Source organism: Lichenostomus cassidix, chromosome 23, assembly GCF_008360975.1.
Source record: "Lichenostomus cassidix isolate B80296 chromosome 23, HeHo_3.0, whole genome shotgun sequence".
NCBI classification, from domain to species: Eukaryota; Metazoa; Chordata; class Aves; order Passeriformes; family Meliphagidae; genus Lichenostomus; species Lichenostomus cassidix.
This window is the reverse complement of record NC_139503.1, coordinates 2702678-2729565: the sequence shown is the minus strand read 5'-3', so window position 1 is coordinate 2729565 and position 26888 is coordinate 2702678. Positions and strand designations below refer to the sequence as shown.

The 26888-nt window shown below is 63.2% G+C and overlaps 1 protein-coding gene across 3 annotated transcripts; it reads left to right on the top strand.

Annotated features, from left to right (window-relative positions):
- Positions 1 to 26506, top strand: DLGAP3 (DLG associated protein 3). 3 transcript variants are annotated; one of them, XM_085081065.1, is made up of 12 exons: positions 1 to 167; positions 15555 to 15637; positions 18255 to 19335; positions 20242 to 20444; positions 20915 to 21029; positions 21131 to 21365; positions 21836 to 22176; positions 22286 to 22371; positions 23062 to 23486; positions 23725 to 23816; positions 23992 to 24135; positions 24525 to 26506. In XM_085081065.1, exons 3-12 carry the CDS (start codon positions 18310 to 18312, stop codon positions 24741 to 24743), a joined length of 2886 nt encoding a protein of 961 aa, XP_084937191.1. In that variant the 5' UTR covers positions 1 to 167; positions 15555 to 15637; positions 18255 to 18309; the 3' UTR covers positions 24744 to 26506. The 3 variants fall into 3 exon arrangements, with proteins under 3 accessions (XP_084937191.1, XP_084937193.1, XP_084937192.1); XM_085081067.1 differs by having other exon boundaries at positions 2 to 167; positions 20963 to 21029; XM_085081066.1 differs by lacking the exon at positions 1 to 167 and adding an exon at positions 4853 to 5088.
- The last annotated feature ends 382 nt before the right edge of the window (positions 26507 to 26888 follow it).

Sequence of the window (26888 nt, the reverse complement as noted above, 5' to 3'; positions counted from 1 at the left end):
ATGCTGCCGCCCGCCGCGCTCCCACGCGCGGGGCGCCGGCCCGGGCCGAGCCGGGACCAGCCGAGCCCAACCGAGCCGGGCCGGGAGCAGCCGGGCCGGGGGCGGCCGCGGCGGGCCGTCGGGGAACCGCCCGGGAGCCGCCGGAGGATGTAGGAGGCGGGAGTGGGGTAAGAGCGGCGGGGGCGGCCCCGGTCCCGGGGGTACCGCGGTGCCCAGCGCAGAGCGGGGGGCCGGTCTGATCCCGGTGCCCGGCGTGGGGGTGGGGGGAAGCGGTCCCGCGGGTCCGCGGTGCTCAGTGCGGGAGGGGGGCTGTCCCCAGCGGGGCGCCGGAGCCGTGCGGAACCTGCCCCGCGGGAACGGGACGTGTCACCTACGGACCCATCCAGCCCCGCCGAGCGGGTGTGCGGGGGTGAACCGGGGCGATGGTGGAGGAGGGAGCCGGAGGATGGCCGGGGGCGTCTCATCGGTACCGTGGTGCTCAGCTCTGCCAGGATTCCCCGGTGGGTGCGGGAGAAGGGGTGCGGGCGGGCATCCCCATCTCCTGCTGCCCGAGGCTTTCGGGAGGGAGGCACAGCCTGTAGCCCCTCCAGCCTCTGCCGGATGGCGACGCCAGCCATCCTGCGTTCTCCCGCTGCAGAGGGCTCGGGAGGCCCAGGACCCTTCCCCAGCCCGGTGGGCTCCCCCTCCCCATCCTGCCGGGGGGTGGGCGCTGGGTGGGGGGCCATGCCCGGTCAGGTGCCGGGAGCTGGCGGGGCACGGATAGAGCTGTGCCCATCACCGTGCATCCAGGCGCCATGGTCCACACCAGCCTGGCAGGCAAGCAGAGCTTCGGGGGTCCGGCTCTGGGTGCTCCCTCCTCCCGCCGCCTTCCTTCCCCCGGACGGTTGGGTTTTGTTGGAGGAGTCGGTCTGCTCCCTTCATCCTGTGCCAAACCTGCAGAGCTACTTGGCGCTGGGACCGCTGGTCTCCCTTCATCCTGTGACATCCAGCCCTGCATGTCACCTCCCTCGCGGGGTCCAGGGCTGAGCTGAACATGGTCGATCCCTGCCTGTCCCCTTGGCCGGGAAGTGCTGGCTGTCCCCGAGGGAATCCGGGCTGGGAGCAGGCAGCCTCCCTTGGTGTAAATTGGAGAAGGATCCGGTCAGCAGCGCAGATTCTCCATTAGGAAATGGATGTAATTTTTTGTCTTTCTCAGTTTCTCACCCCCGTGCTCCCACTGTCCCCCCGCATGCATCCATTGGCTCCCAGCCCCTGAGGACTCTGTCTGTGCAGGGATGGAGAGGGGGGAAAGCCACTGGGAAATGGGCATGGCTGGAAGGAGCATGTCAGCCCTTTAAAGCATTATTACAGCACCGGCAGGGCTGGGAATGCAAAAATAGCCATCAAAGTGGCTGTGGAGCATCCGAGCCTGGAGGGGCTCCTCTTGGCTGTGACGGTGATGGGAGCACTGATGTGGGAAGGTGTTGGTGTGAGCCGAATTTGGGGCTGCTCTGGGTATGGTTAGCTCACTGAGCCTGGGCATCAGGACCAGCTCCAGGCATCCCTGCTGCAGGGAACAGGGTGACAAAACCGTGGTGTTCTCCCTCCAAGGAGCTTGGTGCCCAAATCTCCCTCCTGAGTGCCAAGGCTTGTGCCACGTGGGCTTGGAAGAGCAGCCCCCAGCCCTCTCAGCCCTCCTGTTGGGCCTGGCTCCCAGCAGCTTGGGCAAAGCATAGGAGGAGTGGAGGGTGTTGGAGACCCCAGGCTGGGGGTCCCTGGGGGGCTCTTCCTTCAGCCTCCCCATCAGTAGCTCAGATGCAGACCCATGCCAGGACCTGTGGGACACAAAGCCAGTGTGGGTGGCTGGTGGCTGCGTTGGTGTGTGTTTCCCCAGCTCTGCCCACTCTCAAGGGCAGGATCAGACCCCGTGCTGGGGTCTCGTGCCCAGGTGGTGCTGCTGCGGTGGGGGCTGGGGCTCCAGATCCAGGTTTTGCAGACGCTCGCATCTCTCCAACAAGCTGAGCCAAAACCCTGGATCCCACCCAGCCAGAAATTTGGATCTGGAGCCAAAGGTGACTCTTGGCCCTTACTGCCATCACGGGCTAAGCTAAAATCTGGATCTGAGCAGAAACTGAGGAGGAGCCTGGATCCAGCGCAGGGGCTGAATGTGTGGCTTGTGCTCCTTCTGCCCATCAAATTGGATTTCCTGAAATAGCCTGTTGAAGACCAGAGCCCAGCAGGGACCGAATGACAGGTCACCAGGGGTGTGGAAGCCCCATCACGATCCTGGCTGCCTGCTTCAAGACGTTGGCAGCCAGCAATAATAGTAATATACGGTGCCATTGCCGGGAGAGCGCAGCGCTGGAGAGCTAAGAATAGCAGGCGAGACGTGCCAGCAGCGGGGGACTCGCGGGGCGGGCGGGGGGCCGGGGGCTGCGGCTGGACGTGTCCCGGGGGACACCCCGGTGATGGGGTGGATGGAGGTGGCAGCTCCTCGCAGCTGGGGTGACGTCCCCGCGATGCTGGTGGCACAGGGCATGGCTGGGGAGGGCGAGGGGAGCGGGGTGGGATGTGATGAGCGGTGCTTGGCGCTGCAGACCCTGAGTAGTGCCCCTTCAGCCTGGCCTCTGAGCTTTGCCATCCCCAAGAACCAGGTGTAAAGCCTGAGCTGACAAAGTGGCCTCCAGACCATGGCCATCTCAATGGCCTTGTGATGCCTGCTCCCTTTATGAGCAGCAGCACGGGGGGGCCACCTGGAGAGCTGTGGACAGCTCAGCACTGCATGCTCACCTGTTCCAAACCAGACAGGATTGAGCCCCCTCTGCTCGCCCTGGCCTGCCCAGCAGCTCATTCCCAGGGCTGTACAGTGTCACTGGCAGGGGGACAGAGAGGGCCTGGCCACCACGGGCCCACGAGCTGAGCCCCGGGGAGGCCAGGCTGCTCTCTGTCAGCCGCCACAGCACGTGGCAGAGGAGCAAGTGCCCATCGGATTAAGGAGAATTAATTTGTACTTTCCCCATTTCTGCGGGGCCAGGGGTGCTGTGGCACCCGGTGTCCCCCTCCCACAAGCAGCTGTGCTCCCGCAGCGCCCGTGTCAGCGCCTCTGCAACCTGCCCTCAATCCTAATTAGATTTTCCACGTCGCCCCCCAGCTCACTCCTCCCCAAATGCTGGAGCAGGAAGGAGCCATGACATGGTTTCTAATCAGCTTCTGAATTCAGATTCCTCTTGGCTGTCGTTGGAGGCTCCCCACAGCCTTTGTTCGGTGCTGCCCGAGCAGGGTCTGCTCTGTGGCTCCCCTTGATGTCAGCACCCCTGGGGCAGAGTGGCTCAGCACCTTGTGCAGAGGCAGCTGGGAGTCCCTATGGAAACACAGCGATGTTTGGAGACATGAAGAGCACCTCCAGCACCCACCAACCCTCCGAGTCAGAGCAGGCTGCCTGCCTGCTGCCACCCAGCTCCGGCGGGCACTGTGACTCGGGTGGCTCCTGCCAAGCACCAGGCACCACGGCTGCTGCCTTCCTGGGGTTCATTCTGCATGGCTCCCGGGTGTCTGTGCAGCTGGGAGCTGGGCACTGTGCCCCATGGCCGATCCCAGTGCGGCTCCACTGTGGCCAGTGCGCTGCTGGGTTTGGCTCTGTCTCCAGCACCTAGACCTTGTCGGCAGCGAGTTGTGGCTCTGAGCAAAGCCAGGGGATGCAAACAGTTCCCAGCGCTGCCAAGCCCCAATTAATAGCCTGTGAATCATGATGCCGTTGGAAGAGCAGATGTTTGCGGCGTGGTTGCCAGCACTCAGTGTTTCACCAGGAGTCTGGTTGGCCTTAAATTGGCAGCTCTGGGCAGCGGGTGGTGATGGGGCCTCGCTGCCTGCCTGGCCCTCTCCTGCTGGAGGATCAGGAGCTGTTTGGGCTGGGAATTAGCTGAAGTTTTTGGTGGGAACAGGGAAGGGGGAGAACAGCCTGTCTGTGGGCGTGTGGGGGTGCTGTGTTGGAGCGAGAGGACTACAAAAGCTGAAGGTATTGAGTCCCAGTGTGACAGGACCTGATGAGTTCCCATTCCTGGTGAACCTCTCACCTTTCCAAAGGGATGCAGGTGCTGTGGTGGCACAAGAGGTCCTGGGACACTTCTTTGGGAATGGTGAACTGGTTGTTACTGCGGAAACACTGTGTGTCTTGGAGGTGGCTGTCCCAGCTGTGGTTGGCATCCCCAGCCATGGGGTTGGGGGAGACCCCATAGTGGTTGATGCACCCCAGGTCTGTGCCATCGGTGCAGCTGAGCTGAGGGGTGGCCTCATGTTTCACATTTTGTGTCATGACACCCATCTGCCTGGGCCCTCTCTGGGTGGGGGGACACTGGGGACACCCCACAGTAGGAGAACCACAGTGGGTGCCAGCAGGTGTGAATGCAGGGAGCTGGTGGGGCGAGGGCTGCACTCAGGTGCTGTGGGGTGCAGAGGAGCGTGTGGGTGGGGGGTGTGTGGGACCCTGTGGGTGGGAGCATTGTGGGGGTGTCTGTGGGGGCAGCCAGGTGCACACGGCCGAGTGGTCATCCAGGTGCACGGGGATACAGCGCTGTGGAGCAGCCGCGTGTCTGTCCGGACGTGCAGGGCCGGGTGTCCGTCCGTCCGTCCATCAGCGTGTGGGGCCGCGTGTCCATCTGGCCATGCAGGGCCGGGTGTCCGTCCCTCGGTCGGCGTGCAGGGCTGCGTGTCCGTCTGGGCGTGCGGGGCGGTGCGTGGGCGTGCGGCGCTGCCGGCGTGGGTAGCCCCTTCCCGGGGGTGCGTGTCGGTGCGCGGGGGTGGCCGAGCGCGCCGGGGAGCGCGCGTGGGTGTGTCCCCAGCGCGCGGGGGCGACGGCTCCGCCACCGCCTCTCGCCGGCTGCAAGGTGCCGCTGCCGGTGTCGGCACCCGGAGCGTGGCCGCCGCCGCCGCGCTGCCGTGGGTGGCCGTGACCCCGGGGACGCCTCCGGCCTCGCTGCGCGGCCTGGCCGCGGCATGGGCAGCCCGCAGGGAATCTGCAGGATCAGTGGGAATCCAGCCGCCGTGCAGCGGCCATCCTCCGGCTCCCGCCGAGCCCAGGCCGGCAACTTCATGGCTTAGCAGCGGCGGCGGGTGAGTGGGGTGGTGGGTGGGAGGGGAGAGGAGAGGAGAGGGCCTGGCTCCGTGCAGGGGGCTCCGTGCCTTGCAGAGCCCCAGTCCTGGGAGAGCCCTGCTTTGTGCCCAGCGGTGCCACTTCAGCGAGCCCCCCCGGCCCAGGCAGAGAGGGAGCCCCCAGGCAGCCCACAGCCCTAACCCTTTCATGGCCGAGTCCTCCTCCCTGGCAGCCACGTTCTCATCTCGGTGTGCAGCCTGTGACTCCCGGCCAGCCCTCGCTCAGACGAGCCTCGGCACAGTCGGGAAGCTCGCCTAACCGGGATGGGGAGATCCCAGCCCCGAGGTCTCTGCTCCCGTTCCCTGCGGAGCTGGGCCCGGAGCTGTGCGTGCTGGGGGAATGTGCTGGGCTGGGGGCTGTGTGCACCGGGGGGTGTGTGCTGAGCTGGGGGCTGGGAGCCGTGTGCGCTGGGAGAGGAGGTGTGCCGAGGTGGGGGGGCTGTTCACTGGGGGTGTGGGGAGCAGGGCAGGGCTGCACCTCCGTGTATGCGAGGGACAGGGTCCCCTCAGCGGGTCTGTGTGTTGGTCCGCGGATGGAGCCGGGGAGCCCCAGCTCTGCCTGCCAGACGGCCCCGCTGCCGGGGAGCGGCACAGCCGGTGCCGACATCTGTGCTTCGAGCCCTGCCTGTCTTCAGTTCGCTCCTTGGCACAGTCACAGTGGCAGTTGGGTCCCTCTGTACCTCTCCGTGGTTTCCCCTACCACCCTGCCTCTCCGTGACACAAACCTGTATCTCTGGTGCGTTTTCTTGGAGGAGAAACTGAGGCAGGAGGGAGGGAAGCAGCAAAGCCCTCTCCAGATCCCTGTCATCATAAGGCTTGATCCCACGCCTCACCCTGGCTTGTTTTTTCCTGCCAAGTGATGCCAAGAGCCTGGGGGAAGCGAGGGCGTCCTGGGACACAGCTCCCGGCGGTGTCTGCCCGGGGCCCTGGAGCCGCCCGGCTCCTCCTGCCGCTGTCTGGCACATCCCTGACCTGGGGCTGCGAGAGGGGCTGCTGGCGAGGCCGCAGGACTGCTGCCTGTGGCACAGGTTGTCGGGGGGTGTGGTGGCACCGTGGTAGTGGTGGCCGTGGTGGCAGTGGTGGTAGCGGCGGCCATGGTGGCAGTGGTGGCCATGGTGGTAGTGGTGACTGTAGTGGCTGTGGCAGGGGTGGTCGTGGTGGGAGTTAATCATGGTGAGAGTTCGTTGTGGTGGGAGTTCATCGTGGTGGCCATGGTGGCGGCGGTGCCTTGGCCATGGCAGAGGCAGTGGTGGCCATAGAGGCAGTGGTGGCCATGGTGGTGGCAGTGTTGACCTCGGTGGCGATGGTGGCGCTGGCCATGGTGGCTCTGGAGGCGGGCGCTGTCCGCGGTGCTGATCCCCGACGCGTCCCCTGCCCCACGCCGCGAGTCTGAGCCGCAGAACCGGCATGGCGACCCTCGCTCCCCTCGGGGTGCCCACGGGCGCGCTGGGGCTCGGGGTCCCCCCGCTTCCCTGGGGACATCCCGCCCTGCCCCTGACCTTTGATGTGCGGCAGCTCCAGACAGGGCTGGTGGGACTTGAAACCACCCAGGGCTGTGCCTGTCACCCCCACGCCCTGCCACCCCCAGGTGTGCCCGTCACCCCACGCCCTGCCCGCCGGGCTGGGCACAGCCTTCCCTCCACCGGGCGCTGCTGATCGTCCCGCCGGGCAGGTCGGACAGGGACGGGGTGTCGCGAGTCGGGCTGGAGAGCGGGGCAGGGCAGGGCAGGGCACGTGGGGACATGGGCCACCAGGGCTCCACCAGTCCCTGCCAGGTTTGGGACAGCCAGGGAGGGGCTCCCGGCCCTGCTTGGTGCTCCGGGGTAGGCACAGGCTGGCTGATGTGAAGTGCCTGGGGCAGCGCTGCTGGCTGGGGATACTGTGCTCACCTCGGCCCCCCAGAACCGTGTCCCCAACCGCAGTGCCGGTGTCACTGCTCCCAGAACAAAATGTCAACCCATGCAAATGAGGCTGCGGGAGCGGCTGATTGAAGGGCCCTGCCCCGCCCCGGAGTTGCAATCAAATATGCAAATGGCTCCCGAGGAGGCTAGTGAGGGCTATTAATAGCGGGGATGAGGCTGGGAGAAAGCATGGTGTTCCTGAGGGAATGAGCCTGGGGATGAGCTGGTTCTGCTTGTCCCTCTGCCTAGCGTGTCCCTCTCTGCAATGTCCTGGGCAGGTGACAGCCAGTCCCTGTGGGGAGCCCTTGGGCGCCAGGTATGACTTTGGCCACCATCACCCTTTGCAGGGCAGGTGCTGCCCGTTTGCCCACTGTCCAGTGTCCGGAGTGTGTCTTGGTGCTGAACAGCTGGGAAACCCTGTGGGAAAATCAGTTGCTGAAAACCCTGGACTGAGATTTCATCCCTGGGGACTCAGACCAGGAGGGATGAGGTGCCTGCTGGGACCTGGGCACTGCTGGGGGGTGACTGTGGCTTGGCCTGGTCAGGGAGCTCAGCCTGAGGCAGCTGTCACCATGTTGGGGTAGGGAGGGAGGAAGGGGTTCCCTCCCACCGCCCCACCCTTCACCCTGTTCTTCCACATCCCCTTCCCTCTCCTGGCTTCCCTCCATTGCCACTGAGGTGGAGGATGTCCCTCTCCTGCCAGCTCCAGAGTGAGCACAAGGCACTGGTGGGAACCACACTGTCCCCAGTGTCCCCAGCCGGCACAGGGGTCTCGGTGTGCTTGGCCCCTGCTGCAGCCCCTCCACCCCATCTCTCGGCTTTTGGGATCCAGGAACCATCTGACCTTTTTTAGAAAACTGCGGAAGTCAGGCTGTAGTCAACAGTAACTAATTATTTAAAATCTGAAACTGGAATAATTAGCCCAATTAACAGTCTCAGGTGACGTCTGATTCCATCTGATAACGGCCCGAGGAAGAGGGAAATTAATTAACCCGTCAGCCTGACATTTGTAGGTCACCACTGGCTCCTCATGACGTCCTTGTGGGAGCAGGGCTGGTTTGGGGGGTCCTGTCTCTCTTGCTGCAAGGGGTCTGCATCCTTTTGGGGTCTCAGTGCAGGGAGGGGGCAGTGGGTGAGCCCAGGTGCCACCTGGGGGACATGGACTGGGGGCTGCTGCGTGTGGGGGGAACGGGGTGCTGTTGTTTGAGGCCAGGGTGCTGTGCAGGGGGGGCGGGCTGGGTGTCCCCCAGAAATGCCACAGCCTGGCCGTTAGTGAGGCAGCAGCCGTGGGCCTTTAAGGTTGCTGTGGAAACGGTGCTGCTCGTTACCGGGAGGAGCCTCCTGCTTTCCAGGCAGGGCCCCCCCAACCCTGCAGGAGGGGAACCCCCCCGGGCACCTGGGACCCCACAGACCCCCGTGTGAGGGCTGCACACAGGCAGGCGGGTGGCCTTGGCTGTGGGTCCCCCTCCAGCACGGACCCCTCACCCCAGCTTGCCCTTGGCATGGCTGGTGGTGCCAGGTAGGGCTGTGCATGCTTGGACACACCTGGACATGCCTGGACCCACATGGACATGCATGGACACATGTGCAGCCCAGCCGTGCCCCTGTGCCCCCTGGGGACACTGTCCTCGCACCTCGGCTGGCACATGGACCCGGCCTGGCACTGGGGCTGTGCTGCCTGCCCCCCGGCATGGCACGGAGCCCACGGGGAACAGAGTGTGCCGAGGCACAGCCCCCGGCCTCAGCCCGGTGCCGCGCTCAGCTCTTGGAGTTTTAATGAGGTAAATTGTATAAAAAGCTCTGTTTGCCCTAAATGCCCATCCCTGCGTGAAGCTGCTGCGGCGCAGCCCGGGCACACCCCGGGAGCTGGGCAGGGGGCTACGGGGCTGGGCACACGCTGCCGGGCTGGGCACGTGGCAGCGGCAGGAGGAGGAGGAGGACGAAGGCGGTTTAGCACATTTGCAATCATTTCCCTCCTCCCCCCCAAGTTTACAGCTTACCTCAGCGGCTTATCAGCCTCCAATCTCATTAAATCAGGCAAATTGTAGCATCTGATATTTTATGGAGATTAAGGTGCGCGCCCAGACTCTATAATTATCGGCAAAGATGTATTTACAATACCTTGTTGCTAGTAAACAAAAAATAACTTCAGATCAAAGCTCTCTTACAGGGGAATAAATCTGCCCATCGGGCCCCGCTGTGGCGCACGGCAGGGAGACACCGGAGCCGCCCGGGGTGGGTGGGCATCACGGGGGGACACGAGGGGGGCGTTTCGGGGATATTCCCGGTCCCACGTGGCTGCTGCGAGTCCCATGTGCAGGATCCATCCCCAGGGTCTCCCTTGCTGCCATCTCCCCGAGAGCCTGGTTGCTCCCACCCCTCCGGCCACGGCTGCACTGGGAATTTCCACCCCAGGGACCTCCCTGCTGAGACGAGTCTGGGATTTATCGGCACATGTGGCCCTGGATTTCTCACGGCGGTGGGAGTGCTGCGGATTACCGATGTGGTGACGCTGGTTTATTGCTGCCTGAAGTGGATTTATCCATGCGGCAGGGCCCGGGCTCGCTGCCGGTGTAAATCACCACGGCAGGGCTGGCAGGAGCCGTGGCTGCATCCCGACAGGCCCTCGGCATTCCAGCCTCCCTGGGGGTTCCACAGCCGGGCTCCCCTCGGGACCCTGCGCTCCACACCACGGATCAGCTGCCCCTTCTCCATCTCACTCTTGTGCCCACTGAAACGAGAATAAAATGGTGATAATGCTGCAGACGTCCTCTGGAAAGGGCTCTGAGGCAGATGAAAAGCCCTACTTAAGAGTGAGGCCATTATTATTAATAACTCGAAGCGAGGCTGTAAATTCAGCCGACACAGCTATTAAGGGAAATGAACCTGCTCCCGTGCTGGATCGCAGGCTGCCAGGTGTGGGATGGGGATGGGGACAGGAGAGCAGGGCTGGGTGGCCCCATGGCTGCTGGCTGGGTTGTGTTCACAGCCACTGGGGCAGCATGGCCAGCGGGGGCAAAACCTTTTGGCTGGCATTGGTTCTGTCTGGACTCACTGGGATGATTTTTTGGCTTTCTTCAGAAGGCTGGAGGGGTGAGGGAGAGATCCTGGAGCACAGGTCTCCTCCCAGCAGGAGAAGAGGTGGCTGAGCTTTGCAACAACGCTGAGAGCTGGCCCAAGCTCAGGTCAGGGGTGATGCAGGATGTGAGAGCTGGGTGCCGTGAGAGGGCCCAGGAAGGTGCAGCTGGCACAAGGCTGGCTGGGCAGGACCTGCTTTGCCATCCTGGGCTGACTGTGCCCATCTGGGGAGTGTCCAGGGCACTGTCACACCTTGGCAAATGTTGCGTTAAAATAAAAATAACCCGGTGCCATTCAGCGCCCGGCGCCTGCAGCCAGGTCAGCAAAAGGCAAAGAGCTGCCGTGGCTCCCATTCCATCGGGATGGCTTCACCTCCGGCATTTCCACCCTGAGCGGGGCTGGGGGGTGCCCAGGGTGGCAGAGCTGGCCGTGGGGCCGGGCAGGGGGTGCCGTGGGGGTGTGGAGTGCCACGAGGGTGCCACGCGGGTGCCACGGGGGTGCGGAGCGGTGGCCACGGGCTCGTGGTTCTGCCTGCACCCGGCTCGGGAGCTTCTGCGGGGGAACGAGCTTTGATATAAATATCTTTTTGCTCAGCACACGACCTACTTTCCAGACAATGCCATTAGCCTCCCGACTCCCTCATTCATCTTCTGCTGTCCTCCCCCAGCCCGCCCCACACTGGCACCTGCTCTGGCATGGCACACTGGCCACGGAGTGGTGAGCCAGGACGGGCACCTGGCTCGGTGGCCCCATGGGGACCCCGTGCTGGGCTTGGGGACAGCCAGCAGCCCCATTCCCACAGCTGGCTGGGGGATGTTGCTGCCTGTCCTCTGCTCCTGCTTTGGCTTTGAAGGGGATGGCTGGGTTCCCTGGGGGGTTTCTCCACCCCATCCCAGAGGATACTCAGCTCTGTCTCCCTTCCTGCTGCCTCCAGCCCCATTCCCTGCAAATTCCATGCCCTGCCTGGCAAATGGCCTCATCCAGGGATATCCTTGCCCAGGCACAGCCTTGTTGGGTACATCCTGGTCAGGGCAGAGGGGAGCTCAGCAAAACAGCCATGGATTGGCTCAGGGCTGGCCCAGGGGCAGCATGTGGGGTGAGAGCCCCTCCTCAGCACCCCCAGAGCATCCCTGGGGATGAACACACATGGTTCATCCAAGGATGATCCCACAGCAGATCCCACGTGCTGGCAGAGGCTGTTCCACACAGTTGCCAGCCGTCAAGTGGAGTTAGGGATTAGGGACAGGTTGGCCAGAGGGTGTCTGGTCCCACTGGTTCTTGGGGACAGTCCTGACACTGCCCAGCCCCTTTAGATTGTGGGGACAGCCCTGACATCACTTTTCCCCCAAGAGCTGGAAACACTTCTCTGGGCCTATCACCTGCACACCTCCGTGCACCCCCAGGATGAGCCCCCGCTCCTCCCCTGCAGCTAAAATTAAATATTCAATTTGTATTGCTGGTAAATCCTGCAAATCTCTTTTATCTCTAAGCTGTTGTAGCAGGAATATCGGTGGTGTAATCTCCATGGGGGCTCGTCCCACTGCCCTTCACAGCCCCCCAGCTTGGACCACACTCCCTTTTCCCCACATTTCTCTCTGGGATGCTTCTGGTGGTGGAGCAGACCTCCAGTGCCAACAGCAGAGCTCCCCATGGTACCCACGCTGGGGGTGCTGCTGGCTACAGGGGCAAGGGTGTGCGTGGTCCCCACATTGTGATGTCATTGCCCAGGTGATCCAGGTGGTCCCACCAGAGAATCCCCCAAGCCTGCCGTGTCCTCACTCACCAGCCGTGCCCCTCCTCCCCTCGCTCTGTCCCCGCGCTAAGAGCATTGTGCAGAATTATGTATTTAAATATTTAGGTTTTCATCAGCTTTGCAAATTAAGCCCATCCATTAAAGCGGCAGTTTGGGTCCTCTGCTGGCGAGCTGGGCTGTGCCATGCCTCGGGCTCGCTGTGCTCATCCCAGCCCTGGCCCCAAGGGATGCAGCCTGGGAATGGGACGTGATGGCCCGGAGCATCCCTGCTGGCACGGGGACAGAGGGCTCTGCTTCCTCGCCGTTCCTGGAAACTCCGGGCCCTGCAGCCCTGCTGCGGGAAGAGCCGTGGGAGAGGATGATGCTGTGAAGGGAACCGGTTGGGATAGGTGTTATTTGGGGTTGGAGTGGGAAGTGCCTCGTGCTGGGGAAAACAGCACGAGGAGCAGCGCTGGTGAGAGGTGAGAGCCCTGGCTCAGCCAAGCAGCTAGCAGAGCAGAGCAGGGATGGCAGTGCCAAGCCTGCCGGGGCTCAGTGCGAGTGAAGCTGGGGAGGGAAGGACCAGCCTGCCCGAGGACTGGGAGGGAATGGGCAGGAGATGGCCAGATATTGTCGCTGCTGCCACGCTAAGTGCGAAGGCTGTGCTGCCCCAAAGAGGCTTTGCAGTGATCCCTGGCTTAAGTCATTACACGGCATGGCAGGGGGGGTAAGTGGCTCTTTAAGCCTCGGCAGCACAGCCCGTCTGGTGGTTCCGTGCGGGAGGGAGGGGAAAATGGGGGTGATGGGGAAATGGGGTTCCTCCAGCACTGCTGCCAGCTGGGGCTCCTGGCACAGCTGCAGGGCCTGAGGGGGCTGCCATGGCCCCCAGTGCCTCTGGCACAGGTAGGTGTAACTCTTGGGGATGCTGGAGCTCACTGCCCACCCGGGGCTCCGCTGGGTGCCAGAGTGAGGTGCCCACTGGTAATGTGGGCAGAGCCCCCAGGGTGAGTGCGGCACAGGGGGATGTCCCTGCTCGTCCCTTCCCTTTGCAGCAGGTGAACATCAGCCTGTGGTTTCTGCCTCTGCTGGGCTCTCCGGAGTCACCTGCACGACCCTCTTTCCCACCAAGCCCTGGGGGACACCAGAGGAGTTTGCCGGCTGCCGCTGGCCCCAGGCAGTGCTGGCAGATGTCGAGTGTGTCCGTGGGAGGGGAGCTGTCCGTGGGCATCACCTCTGATGGGTGCTCATCCGTGCGGCGCAGCGCCCTGAACCCTGTGCCAGCTGGCGTGGGCTGGGGTCCCCAGAGCCCTGCCTGCCTGCCTGGGGGTGCCTCCAGGGTCATCTCCCAACTCTCAGCTGAGCTCCTGATGCTCTGGCTGGGAGGTCACACCTCTGGCAGCTGATGTCATGTCCTGGCTCCTGTGGGCAGGATGAGCATTGCTGTGGGGCTGAGGGGGCTGGATGTGGCTGTGCTGCGGGGCTGCTCACCCCTGCCAGCCCTTCCTCTGCCTGTTCCTACACAGGGATGCTGCCATGGCCCATTCCCCATGCCACCTCTTTCCTTCTCAGCCAACCTCTTGGGATCTTGCTGCCAGGCCCAGATGCTCCCCATCCTAAAGGGCTTTTGAAGATGTGGCTCTTCCACCAAGATCTGGGTTTGGGCTTTGCAGAGAAGAAAAGCCAATCTCCTTTCCCCACTGGCTTTGCCTTGGCAGCTCCAGGATGCTCCAGCTCTCTTGCACACCTGGCACAGCAGCGTGGCTCTTGTCCCTAGAGAATCAGGTCTGGGACCAGCGTGGGTGGTCCTGGGCGGTGTGTGTTGTGCAGGAAGGGGGTTCCAGTCCCCCCGTGGTGGCAGCAGCCAGAGTCACCAGTGCTGTGGTGGGGAGTCCCAGCGCTGGCGGCCGTGCCGGGATCCCTGGCAGCTGGGCGCGTCGTGGCCGTATTTCCTCGCTCTGCTCCAGGAGTAATTGCTCAGATGGGGACGTGGGGCAACTCCCATCCCTCTCCCGGCATGGTAATGAGTGAAGAAGACTCAAAGACAAATGGCTCATTAAGAAGCAGTGCTGCATTGCAGGATTTTTCATCCCACCAACCGCTGCATCAGCAGAGGCAGCACCTCTCGCGCTCGCTCTCCCAGCCCTGGAGAAGGAGCTGTCAGGCAGCTGGGGCTGGTGCCAAAATTAATCATGTGCTTAATAACGTGCCCAGCCCGTCGAACGGCCTGTCCTCAGCCTGCCGGGGTGTGGAGCGGGGCTGCTGCGCTGGGTTGGAGCCCCGAGGCACCACGGATTTGGGTTTGGTGCCTGGGAAGCGCCAGTGCTTGGTGAGAAGGGATGTGCCATGGCAAGGCTGAGCCAGGGGAGATGCGACCAGCCTCGGGGTCCCTGAGCCCCCCAGTTATGTGAGGGTGCCAGAGTACCCCAGTTACGTTGGGGTGCCAGAGCCCCCCAGCTCTGTCTGGTCCCAGCCAGTCCTACTGGGCTGCATGGTGCTGCCCACCATTCTCAGTGGCCTCAGCAAACACTTCCTGCTCCACTCATATTTGCAGTTCCTGGGCTCGTGTTCATCTTTCATGACTTTTTAAAAATCCTGCCTCATCCCTTTTTTCCAGCGGTGCCCGGTTGGATCCTGCCCCTCGCAGCCCTCTGCAGGCAGTGCCTGCCTGCAGCTGCTCTGTTTTCTTTTATTAACAGTAATTGGGTTTGATTTCCTGGTTGCAGCCAGTGCATTCTCTGTGATCTTTGCATCCTGCTTACACTGTTTTCCTCTTTCCGCTTTCCTGTTTCCTTTTTCCTTTTCCCCCTTCCCCCTTTTCTCTTTCCCTTTCCTCTTTTTTTCCCCTTTCCTTTCCCATTCCCTTTCCCTTTCCCTTTCTTCACCTTTCCCCTTTCCCTTTCCCCTTTCTGTGCTAAATTAGGTGATCGCTTACTAAGCCCCTCATTTTTTTCCCTCCAGCCTGAGTAAATTTTACTAATTCAGCCTCATAAAATAACAGAGCAATTAGTAATAAAATAAAATGTTTGCTTTCCACAATCCTCCTCGCTTACAATGAGTTGGGAAAGAGTAAATAGATTAAAAGCGCGGCGGAAACGACCTGGCGGTATCCCATATTTATTTTCTTCCAACGACCGTAGATCAAATTTGCTCAGCCCCTAAGTGGGAAAACCACTTTATTTTATTTTTTTCCCCGGCTCCAGCTCTCTCTCAGTGCCGGGCGCTCATGCTGCGTGTTTGTTCTCTCCCGCTTTCATCCCAAGCCATAAAGGTCCCCAGCAGGACCCAAGCTGGCAGAACCTCGCATTAATTTGCAGAGCAGAACGGGCCGAGCTCGCGCCTCTCCCGGGCTGGAAGCTGGAAAAAAGTCCCTTTGGTGACGCTGGAAAGCCGGGGTGGCGGGAGGAGGCTTTGTGGAGCGAGCGGCCGGATCCGGAGCAAATGAAAGTCGATGGCGAGGTGGCCGCTGGGCCGGCTCTGGCACCCGCTGGCAGGGAATTGCATAACAGGATGGGACTGGGGATGGTTTTGGGGCTAAACTGAGTGAAACACGTGGCAGTGGCCGTGCGGAGATGTCCCCGTTGCTGCGCTGGTGTGGGGTGGCCTCGGGGCAGGAGGGAAGGCTGGGCTGATAAAAAATACACAGGGAGGTGGGTCAGGCTGGTTTTGGGGAGGAACACCCTTGCTCTGGCTTCATCCCCCTCCTGTTCCTCCCCCAGAGCCTGCTGCCCCCGGAATTCCCAGCGTGGAGGAGCTGCTGCTGGTGGGGCCATGAGGACAGCATCCCCCTGAGCGCCGGGCGGTGAGTGCCACCAACAGGCTTCACTGGGACCCCGGCGTGGGCTGCCCGTGGTGAGGCTGCTGGGGAAGGGCAAGGGGCCAGGACACCCCAAGTGCAGGTTTGGTTTAGACCTGGAAGTGTTGGAAAACCCAGTCTTGCCCTGCGCCAGGGCAGTTTGCCAGACCCAGACACTGTGTTGAGATTTCGATGTCCTCTCACCTCCCCGCTGGTGTTCCTGGAGCTGGAGGAAAGATGGGAACATTCTGGGGTCCCAGGGAAGCTCAGGCTCCTGGTGGATTTGCCCTGAATCCCTGTAGCCCTGGGCCTTGGCACGGCGCTGTCTCCAAGGCAGGGATCTCATGGGGCAGCTGCGGGGAGGTGGAACTGCCTCTGCCAAATGCTCCTATGGGAAATTAAGCAGGAGGCTGAATTCCAGGATGGCCTGGAGCAACAGGGACTACAAGCCCCTCTCCTCCCTGTGCTGACCCTCATCGTGGGGAGAGATGCCAGACAGAGGGGGTGGTGGGGAGTCGCTGGTGGGAGTTTCTCCAGGCTCCGGGTGCAATAAAGGCAAGGAGTGAGTTATTTGTAATGGTAATTATGCTCTTCCAGTTTATCCTAGCACATAATTGTGTGGGCGGTAGGTTCCCACTGGTGGTAATTACCCTGGTGTTAAATGGCACAAAATTCAGCTGGGCTGGGTTTTCCCCCCTGACTTAAATCTGCGCTTCGGTGGCACAAATCCCTCCATCCCGGGGGCTGCGCAGTGGATTGGTCTTCGGCAGGACAGAGCTCCAGCTCTCGGCCATCTGCCCGTGAGCCACGCTCTGGCTGGCTGCCCCAGCACCATGTGCCATCCTCCTGCCCACACTGCCCTCCTGGGACAGGGGAGAGGGGTGGGCTCAGTGGCTTCTCCCATCCTCTACACCCCGCTGGCACATGGGAATGGGGACCCTGAGCTGCGCTGCCTGTGCTGAGCCCCACGGGATCACTCCCAACCTCTTCTCCATCCCCAGATTGCCCTCAGGGGGCCCGGCTGGTCCCTGGGCAGGGCACAGTCGCCTCGGTGAGCTGGGACAGAGATCCCTCACCACGGCACGTCCCCAGCCGCTGCCAGCGCTCCGCAGGTGCGGGGGAGCTGCGGCGCTGCCTCGCCGGCGGTTCCGGCTTTGTTGAATTCCTGCACCTGCCGAGCACAAAAGCCCGGCGGGCTCGTGCTGACGGGCTCCGCAGATATTTTGACTCCTTCTTGCCGCCGCGGCAGCAATATTTGGATCAGCTGGGAGCTTCCCTCCCCGAGCAGGAGATGATAGCTCAGCCCGCGGAGGCAGAGCTGGGCTGGGAGCCTGTCTGTCTGTCCGTCCTTCCATCCTGCTGCTCGATCCCAGGGCAGGGAGGCAGCTCCATCCCACGCTGCTGCTCCTGCACCTCGCAGCAGCTCTCCCGGGAGGGGAGAGGCATCTTCTGAACCAGCTGCAGCATCCTTCCGTTCGGATTAAGACGCAGCAATTAGAGAGCCTTGTTAGAGCAGGAGCGGGATGTGAGGGTGGGGAGTGGAGCAGGACGGAGCCATCCAGCCTCGAAGCTGGGAATAAACGTGATGGTGGCTTGGGGCAGACGCGTTCCCAGAGCCCCGTCTGCTGCTCAGGGCCAAAACGGCACTGCTGCTCGCCCCCACACCCTTTGGGGACCCCCAGCCGCTCTCCCCTCCAGGGCTGCTCGGGGACACAACCCCCTCCCACACAGCCCTGGCCCTCCCAGTGTCCCTGGTTTCCAGTCGCCGTGGTCCAATCCCCACGTGCCGCAGGGAACATCCCACGGTCACCTTTCCCTGAAGCCAGTCTCGGAGACGTGCTGCCCACAGCACCCTGCCCAAATATGATGACAAGAGCGTTAACTATGCCTGTTAATTAGCCGAGACACTCTGGAGAATAAGTAATTTCCTCATTTACAGTCAAACCAAAGGCAGAGCCTTTGAGGGACCGTAAGGCATGCAAACCTCCATGGGTGCAGGCGGCTCCGGCGGCTGGCGCGGGCTCAGCCTGGCTCAATGCCGTCCGTCCTCCCGCTTCGGCCTGGGGCTGCTCCTCGCACAGCACAGCCAGCTCTGCTCCTGGCTCCCCATCCAGAGGGCTGGCAGGGCAGGAGAACCCTGGATAGTGGGTCTCCATTCACAGCTCCACGCGGGGCTGGATGGAGACATCAGAGCGTGGCCCCCCCGCGCCCCGCGGCAGCTCATTAGCGGCGCTGTGAATCGCAACGGCTGAAAAACTCAGCCAGAGCCGCTTTCTAACGGAGAAACACTTCACAATATTTGGTGTTGGAGAAGAAAACAAGGATCTGCTGATGGCAGCGTGTCCTCCCTCGCCGTCTGCAGGCCCTGCTGCCTGCATCGCTGCTGGCAGCACCTTCTCCTTCCCACTGCCCCTTCCGACCCCTCGTGCCTGGCCCAGGCACTGTTCTCCTGTCGCCACATGGAAAAACAGGATTCTGGTGCTTCACAGGGTCTCACCCAGGGCCGAATCCTGCCCTGGAAGCTTCCCGGCCTCCTCAGCTGGTTCCTGTGGGGTAGCCCCAATATTCTGCTGGTGCTGGGGTGCAGAGGGGAGCTTCACACTGCCTTTCTGTGTCCCCACAGATGAGCCTGCAGGGACATCCCTGCAAGATGCCGACGCTATGGGGTGGGTGCTGAAATGATGAAGGGCTACCATGGGGAGCGTAGCCAAACACAGCCCTCCTCCGGCCACCGCTGCCGCTGCATCCCAGAGGACTGCGAGCATCCCGCCGACTACATCCCGCACGGCCCCGAGGGCCGGCCGCCGTACCTGCTCAGCCCCAGCGAGCCGTGTTCCCTGGAGCATCCCTACTGCCCGGCGAGGAGCCCCGGCGCGGCCAGCGAGTGCCCGGGCGGGCCCTTGAGCGAGCCGCCCTCCGCCAGCGCCAGCAGCACCTTCCCGAGGATGCATCACGCGCAGCAGCCTTACGACTCCTGCGACGAATGCATGGCGACCGCCCACCCCTCCAGCAAGATCAACCGCCTGCCCCCCACGCTGCTGGACCAGTTCGAGAAGCAGCTGCCGCTGCACCACGACGGCTTCCACACGCTGCAGTACCCCCGGGCCGGCGGCGCCGAGCCCCGCAGCGAGAGCCCCAGCCGCATCCGCCACCTCGTCCACTCCGTCCAGAAGCTCTTCGCCAAGTCCCACTCCCTGGAGGCGCCGGCCAAGCGGGACTACAACGGCGCCAAGATGGACGGCCGCGGGGACGGCTACCACCACCACCACCACCACCACCATCACCACCACCACCACCAGTCCCGCCACGGCAAGCGCAGCAAGAGCAAGGACCGTAAGGTGGACTCCCGGCACCGGTCCAAGATGTTGGGCTGGTGGAGCTCCGACGACAACCTGGACAGCGACAGCAGTTACATGGTGTCCGGCCGGCATGCCGCTGACCAGGGCACCCAGTACTGCGTGGACGCTCCCGAAAGTGCCTTCAGAGACTTGACCTTGAAGAGTCTAAAGGGCGGCGGGGAAGGAAAATGCCTGGCCTGTGCCGGCATGTCCATGTCTCTGGATGGCCAGACGCTCAAGAGGAGTGCCTGGCACACCATGACCGTCAGCCAGGCCCGTGAAGCCTATCCCAGCGCCGGCGGCACCGAGAAGACCTTGATGCTTCAGGATGCAAAGGCCAAAGACCGAGCGTATCAGTACCTGCAGGTGAGGGGCTGGTCAGGGTGAGAGGACAGGCTGACCGTGCCATGGGGTGAGCCAGAGCTGGGACCCTCCATCCGGCAGCCTGGGGTGCTGTGCGGATGATCCAGCTCTGTGTCCCCAGTGCCTGTGCCCCATTTCCATGGTCCTCTGCCAGTCCCTGCTGTCCCCTCGAAGCCCATCTGCTGCCTCCTGCCCTGTGCTGGATTTGGGGTCAGACCAGCTCTGTCAGCTCAGGGCCACCAGCAGCCCTGCCCCTGCTCCCTCCTCACTGCTTTTATCCAGCCTGTGTGCCTGGCTGGGTGCCACCGCCTGCCTCATCACAGGGCTCCCTTCTAGGTCACCCCCCTTCCAATTAGAAGCTAATTAACTCTTCTCTCCCTTTCCCGGGGGAAGGAGACAGGGAGCAGCAATGCCATGCTGGTCAGGGGTGGGGGTGGCCGGGGCTGATCTCTGCCGGCAGCGGGGACACCGGGGCAGGGTGCTGGCCCCACTGCCCTCGCCGTGGGCCCCAGGGGACACTGTCCCCCTGCCACTGCCCTGTAAGGACCCCGTGGTGCTGGCGTCAGCGGCACGTGGTGGGACTGGTGCCTGATACGTCAGGCGGGTGCTGTGCTGGCATGGGTGGGATTTGGCCCAGACGCTCCTGCCGGGGGGGCTGTGAGGTGGGAGCTGCTGCGCCGCCCCGCGTTGTGGGAATGGGGCGCTGTGGCTGCTAGGAGGGATTGGCTCTCCTGGGCTTTCCAAAGGGGTCAGAGCCCTCAGGGTCTGTCCCTGCAGCTCTGGGGTGTGTGGGGAGGGCAGGGGACCCAGGCACATGTGCTGGATTTGGGCTGGGCTTGGCACATGGCTCCACATCCCACCTGTGGGACCACGGCCACCGCGTCCTCCCACGCTTGCCTCCTGCTCCAGGTGCCACAGGACGAGTGGAGTGGCTACCCGGCGGGCAAGGACGGGGAGATCCCGTGCCGGCGGATGCGCAGCGGCAGCTACATCAAGGCCATGGGCGATGAGGACAGCGCCGACTCGGACATCAGCTCCAAAGTGCTGCCCAGGGCAGCCACGCGACGAGACAGCTACCGCCGCTCCTCCAGCGCCGACCAGGCCAGGACCAAGTAAGGGCAGTTGCCTCCTGGCCCTGTCCCAGCACTGCACGCAGCAGCGGGGCTCCCTGGGAGGACAAGTGGCATGTCCCTGCTCACGGCACTGTCCCTGCTCACAGCATTGTCCCTTCTCATGGCATTGTTCCCACTCACTCACCCCTGCTCACAGCTGCACTCACCAGTCCAGCAGCACTGAGCCCTGTCCCTGTCCTGTGTCAGGACACTGGGGGGACATGGCTGTGCTGGGCACTGGGGGGGACCTGCTGCTGCAGCCACATGCAGGGCATGGGGAGAAGAGGCATGTTCAACAAGAGATGACTGGGATGTGCCTCAGTCCCAGCGGGTGGCAGTTTTGGGGGCAGTGAGGAGTGGGGACAGCAGTGGTGGCCGGCGGGAGCATCGCTGCGGCTGCATTTCCAAATGCTCTGCTGGAATGTGTTGCTTTTGGTGCTATCCCTTCTATTCCCACTGTCTCTCATTAGGTTTGCAAGTAGGCACTATTCTGATTCATATATCTGTAACTGTCCCAGCTGCTGCACGCCACCGCGAATGCTCCCGCGGGGACAGAGCTACGGGCGTTCCTTCACCACCGGCCAGGTACGTTCCACGGCACAGGTGCCACGGGCCAGGTTGGGTGTGGTGGATATCGCTCTGAGCATCCCTTGCCCTGGCTCAGCCTCACCCACCGCTCTCCCCAGATCAACGACGAGCTCAACCACCAGTTTGAGGCCGTCTGTGAGTCGGTTTTTGGCGAGGTGGAGTCTCAGGCCGTGGAGGCGCTGGACCTGCCCGGCTGCTTCCGCATGCGGAGCCACAGCTACCTGAGGGCCATCCAGGCGGGCTGCTCCCAGGACGACGACTGCCTCTCGCTCTTCTCCATGTCGGCCCCTCCCGGGCCGCCCATCACCAGCAGCATCCTGAAGCCCAGCACTTGTGAGTCCCGGGGGGTGGCGAGGGCTCAGCCGCGTGAGGGACCCCCACATCTCCCTGCCTGCTCACCTGGGCACCTGCCAAGGGCTGCTGCTGCCCCTCCTCCTGTTCCTCGACCCCTACAGCCCCCAGCAGAGGGTGTGAGCATCCTGCTCGTGCCTCAGCCCCAGCCAAGGGGCTGTTCGGTGTCCCCAGTGCCCATTTGCCATCCCCTCCTTCCCTCTACTTCTGTCCCCATCTCTGCCCCTTGCTGGGTGCTGCAGCAATGCGGCCAATGTGGGTCTGGGGAGTCTTCCAATCCCAAAAACTGGCCAAACAGCCCCTCTGAGCTCCAGCCCAGATCTCAGCCAGCTGAGGGGTAAATCCTGTGGGAGGAGATGGGCACCATTCCCAGGGGCCCCTGTTCGTGGCGGGAAATGAGCAAGTTTCTGTGTTTTCACGTGCCTTTTCATCCTGCGCCTCTCCCACAACAGCCTTCAGTTACAGAAAAGCTCCACCTCCCATCCCTCCAGGAACCAAAGCCAAACCCCTCATCTCCGTCACGGCGCAGAGCAGCACCGAGTCCACCCACGAGAGCTACCTGCCCAGCGAGGTCACCCGCAGCCCCGCCTGGTCCAAAGATGCTGCGGCCCGCTGCAACTCGGCCGAGAGCCTGGAGAGCTCCAAGGTGACGGCTGTGGCCCTCGACCTGCCCCCGGTCCAGCCCCGCTCTGCTCCCAAGCCCTCCACACTCATCATCAAGGCCATCCCTGGCAGGGAGGAGCTGCGGAGCTTGGCTCGGCAGCGGAAGTGGCGTCCCTCCATCGGTGTCCAGGTGGGCTCTGCTTGTCCCTGCAAGGCTGCCCGAGTGGTGTGGGCGATGCTGAGGCACCATGCTGTGTCTCGGGGCTGCCCTCCAGCGCTCTCCCTCTGCCCCTTGGCAGGTGGAGGCCGTTTCTGACTCGGATACGGAGAGCCGGAGCCAGAGGGAGTTCCACTCCATCGGGGTGCAGGTGGAGGAGGATAAAAGGTATCACATGGCTGGACAGGGCTGAGACCTGCCACACTTGCTGCACTGAGGCTTTGGGGTTCCAGGGGCTTCCTGACCTCCACACACCACCACCATCCCACAGCATCTTTTCCCTCTCCTCTCCATCTGAAACCCCAGAGCTCAGCACCCCCCCATCCCAGGCCAGCTGCCCCCACCTGGGGCAGGATGTGGCCTTTCCTTTGCCCTCGCTGCTGCCCAGAAAAAGGGCTACCCTATTCCTGCCCTGTGCTGATCTCCTCCGCTGTGCTCAGCCCTTAGCGTTGATCCTGGGCCAGGTGCAGATGAACCTTTGGGCATTTCTGCAGCTAAGCATGACATATTGGCTGGGATGGGAATGCCAGGTGTGCCAGAACCTGCATGGCCCGCAGGAGGGGAGCTCCGGCATTGTGCCCGTGCAGCCCGGTGCACGCTCCTCTCCATCCTCGGTCCAGTGCTGGTAGCCATGGAAACAGGCTAAGAGCACAGGAGATGAGGGACTGGCAGATTGCAGCTGCTCAGGGTTGTCCCTGTGGCCCTGAATGCTCCAGGATCCTCCCCGGCATCCCCAGCCCCATCCTGCCTGCGGGCATCCCTCACCCTGCTCCTTCCCAATGCGGTACCTGACGGGGTGGTGGGGGACAGGGCAATCCCCGCTGGCCACAAGTGTCCCCACGCTGTCCCTCTCCGCAGGCGAGCGCGCTTCAAGCGCTCCAACAGCGTAACTGCGGGCGTGCAGGCGGACCTGGAACTCGAGGGCTTCACTGGCCTGGCCGTGGCCACCGAGGACAAAGCCCTGCAGTTCGGGCGGCCCTTCCAGCGGCACTCCTCGGAGCCCGAGTCGGGCCGGCAGTACGCCGTGTACAAGACGGTGCACACGCAGGGGCAGTGGGCGTACCGCGAGGATTACCAGCTGCAGTACGACACGGTGGAGGTGCCCCGGCGGGACGCCTGGATAGAGCGGGGCTCCCGCAGCCTCCCCGACTCCGGCCGCGCCTCCCCGTGCCACCGCGACGGGGAGTGGTTCATCAAACTGCTGCAGGCAGAGGTGGAGAAGATGGAGGGCTGGTGCCAGCAGATGGAGAGGGAGGCGGAGGATTATGACCTGCCCGAGGAGAGTGAGTCGGGTGGGATGTTGCAGCGAACAGAGGGGCTGGGGATCCTGGAGAGCTGGGGGGGCACAGTCATGGTCCTGCAGTGCGCCCACTTTGGAGCATCCCTGCCAAGGTTAAAGAGGTTGGGTGAGGGCAAGAAACACCGGGAAACCCTCTGCGGCTAGAGGGATCTGAAAGAGGGAAGGGACAAGATACGTTGGAGGGGTCTGAGTTCCTCATGACTGTCTGCTCTCCTCCCCAGTCCTGGAGAAGATCCGGAGCGCTGTGGGCAGTGCCCAGCTCCTCATGTCCCAGAAAGTGCAGCAGTTCTACCGCCTCTGCCAGCAGAACATGGTGAGTGTGGGTAGCGGTGCCAGGGGTCAGCTGGGGTGGGGAGGGGAGTCTCATACCCTCAGCCAGTGACTGTGTACCACCATGGAGGAGAGCTGGACATGGAGACCCACACAGCACTGGGAGTTGGTGTCCCACGGGTGGACAAGGATGACACTCTGTCCATCTGTCCCCACAGGATCCCAATGCATTCCCTGTGCCCACCTTCCAAGACCTGGCTGGCTTCTGGGACCTCCTGCAGCTCTCCATTGAGGACGTCAGCATGAAGTTTGGGGAGCTCCAGCAGCTCAAGGCCAATGGGTGGAAGATCATGGAGCCCAAGGTAAGGGCAGGGCACTGCCACCAGCACTTGTCCCTGTCATCTCTCCCTCCCTCCTCTTCCCCGAGCACATCTGCACCCAAACCACCTCTGGGCTCTCACCGGTAACTGCTTTTAGCAAACCCTTGGGAAACAGAGCTGGGAAGAAATGAGGCTAGAGAAGGGCTGTTCTCCCACTGACGTATCCCAGCTGCCTGCTAAGGGCTGGGCAGGGTCCTGGCACGGGATGGATGAAGGGATGTGCAGTCCTGCCTTGCAACTGGGCACATGTGGGAGGGTTTGTGGAGTCTCTCACCATGGCTTCAGCTTTGACACCCAGCAGCAGCTGTGGCGAGCCACTGGGATACCCATTCCCGGGAGGTCCCAACCTGAAGCTCCTGTTGTCCTTGTAGGAGGAGAAGAAGGTGCCTCCCCCGATACCAAAGAAGCCGCCGCGCTCCAAGGTGCACCCGGTGAAGGAGCGCTCCCTGGACTCGGTGGACCGGCAGCGGCAGGAGGCCCGCAAGCGGCTCCTGGCGGCCAAACGAGCGGCGTCCTTCCGCCAGAGCTCGGCCACCGAGAGCGCGGACAGCATCGAGATCTACATCCCCGAGGCACAGACCCGGCTGTGACCGCAGCCTCCGCTTTTCTACCCGGACTGGACGGCGCGGCCGTAGCTCACTGTGATGGGGGGCCGCGGGGACACCCTGGGGCAGCTCTTGGCCCCATTCACAGCTTCTCTCTTTTCTATCTTAGCCCTTTCGTGGATCCGACGGCGGGCGAACGCAAAGCCCGGTTCTGCCCCGTCCCCTTGCCCCGCCGCCCGCATGCCCCTGCCAGCCTCTCCTGGGGTCCGGGGCTCTCCTTCCCTCTGCCCTCTCTGGGGCTGTGTCCCAGCTTTCTGTCCCCTTCCCGCTCCCCAGCCCTTCTGCACACCCGCCCCTGCATCCCAACCCAAAGAGAGGTGACCTTCAGCACGCGGCCCTGCCGGGCTGGAGGGGAGGGGGCTGCAGGCAGGCCCCCCCGCCTCTCTGTACTCAGTGCAATCCCCCGGTGTGTGGCGGGGACAGCCCTGCCCAGCCACAGCCCCCCAGCCCTGCCCTGCCGCCACCAGGCTTTGGGGCGCGGTGGGGACAAAAGGGTCCCCTCGCTGCTCCCCCCGCCCGCGGCTCAGGTGCCGTGGGGACCCAGGGCTCCTTCCCCTATATACATATATAAATATAACCCAAGGAATAAACCAGAAACTACACGTGACCAGCGCTGTGTCCTGCCTGGTGGGACGGGCCAGAGCAGCAGAGACCCCCGGTCACGGCGAGCCGCCCCGCTTCCCTCGCACGGAGCATCGCCACGCGCTTCTCCCCTTCCCGCTCAGCCCTCCTTCCCCTCAGTCCATCCCTCATCTGTCCGTCCTTCCCTCCTGCCAGCCTGGAGTCCGGGAGCACCGCTGCAATGTGGCACTAGCCAGGGACAGGGAAAGTCCCCCCTTGCCTTGCTGCAGGTGGGAGATGCTTCCCCGGTGAGCCCGTTCCCACCTGCGGTGACAAGGACCACTCCAGCGGGTGGGACGGGAGCGTGGACATGGCCAGCAGCTGCCCCTTGACTGTGGGGCTGCTAGAGACCCCCTCAGGGGGTCACCCCTTCCCCCCGAGCTCCCGGAGCCTGGAGTGGGATGGGACACCCCAGGATAGGGCTGTCATGTACCTGATGCCTCTCAGGGCCAAGGGACATCCTGGGATGTGGCTGTTCCCAGCTCCCCCATCACTGTGCACAGAGCCAGGAACAGGGTGGAGAGTCCCCAGCGGTCCCCTCCAGGGCAGAGCAGTGTGGCGGGGCAGGAGGCTGCATCTGCCTCATCCCTGTCCTTATCCTCATTCCCAGTCCCTCTCCAAGCATCCTGTTCCCCTCAGCGTCCCTTTTGGCGCCAGAGGGGGGAGGACCTCCCCCATCCCTCACCCCGCCACGCCAGCAGCCTCACGCAGCATCACCAGCCACCCCCCAGGGCAGGGCCAGTGGGTGCCAGGGAGCTCCCGAAATCTGGGGCCAAACTTTGCCCAGGCCCTCAGGCAGGGCGGTGGGATCAGAGGCAGCTGGGGGACGCCTCGCTGGGGTCCCTCGCTCCCGGGGGGTCCGTCGGTGCTAAACACCTCCGTGACGGCAGCGCCCACCCAGCCACCCAAAGCCCTTCCCCACCCCACTCCCCCTGCACCCCGGATTTAGGGATGTGCCTGGGAAGGGTCTCCCGGCCCCCACCCCGGCCAGCGCCGTGCAGTGACCGTGACACGTGGCTCCCTTTTTATTGTAACGAACCGCCGCAATTAATAAAGATGACTTTGGTTACTCCGGGCCAGCGGCCACTTCCCTGCGGGGACATGGCCGGCACCGGGCTCGCCTTTCACCTGTCTCCCATCCTTTTATGTCCGTGGGGTGGGAAATGGGTGTCCGTGGGGTGGGAAATTGGTGGCCATGGGGTGGGAGAGGGGCTTTTTCAGGTCTCCTCGTGGATCTCCCCACGGTTCTCTTGCAGTGGGGTCTCTCTGGCTCTGAATCTCTCCCCACGGATCTCCTCCTGTGGGTTTCTCTCTGTGGATCTCTCCCCATGGCTTCCCCCGTGACTCCCCCTGTGACTCCCCACGTGAGTCTCCCATCATGACACTCCCTGTGACACCGCCGTGGGTGTCTCTCTGTGACACTCCTCGTGACTCCCGCATGGATGTCTCCCCACGGCTGTCCCCTCCGAGGCACCTCCTGTCACTCTCCCGTGCGTGTCTCTTTGTGAA

Bases quoted from the DNA above. Each gene is read 5' to 3' on its own strand.
- DLGAP3 (XM_085081065.1), top strand. From the start codon at position 18,310: ATGATGAAGGGCTACCATGGGGAGCGTAGCCAAACACAGCCCTCCTCC. The intron at 22,177-22,285 runs GTGGGCTCTGCT...GCCCCTTGGCAG, and splicing joins GTCCCTCCATCGGTGTCCAG to GTGGAGGCCGTTTCTGACTC. The intron at 23,487-23,724 runs GTGAGTCGGGTG...TCTCCTCCCCAG, and splicing joins TTATGACCTGCCCGAGGAGA to TCCTGGAGAAGATCCGGAGC.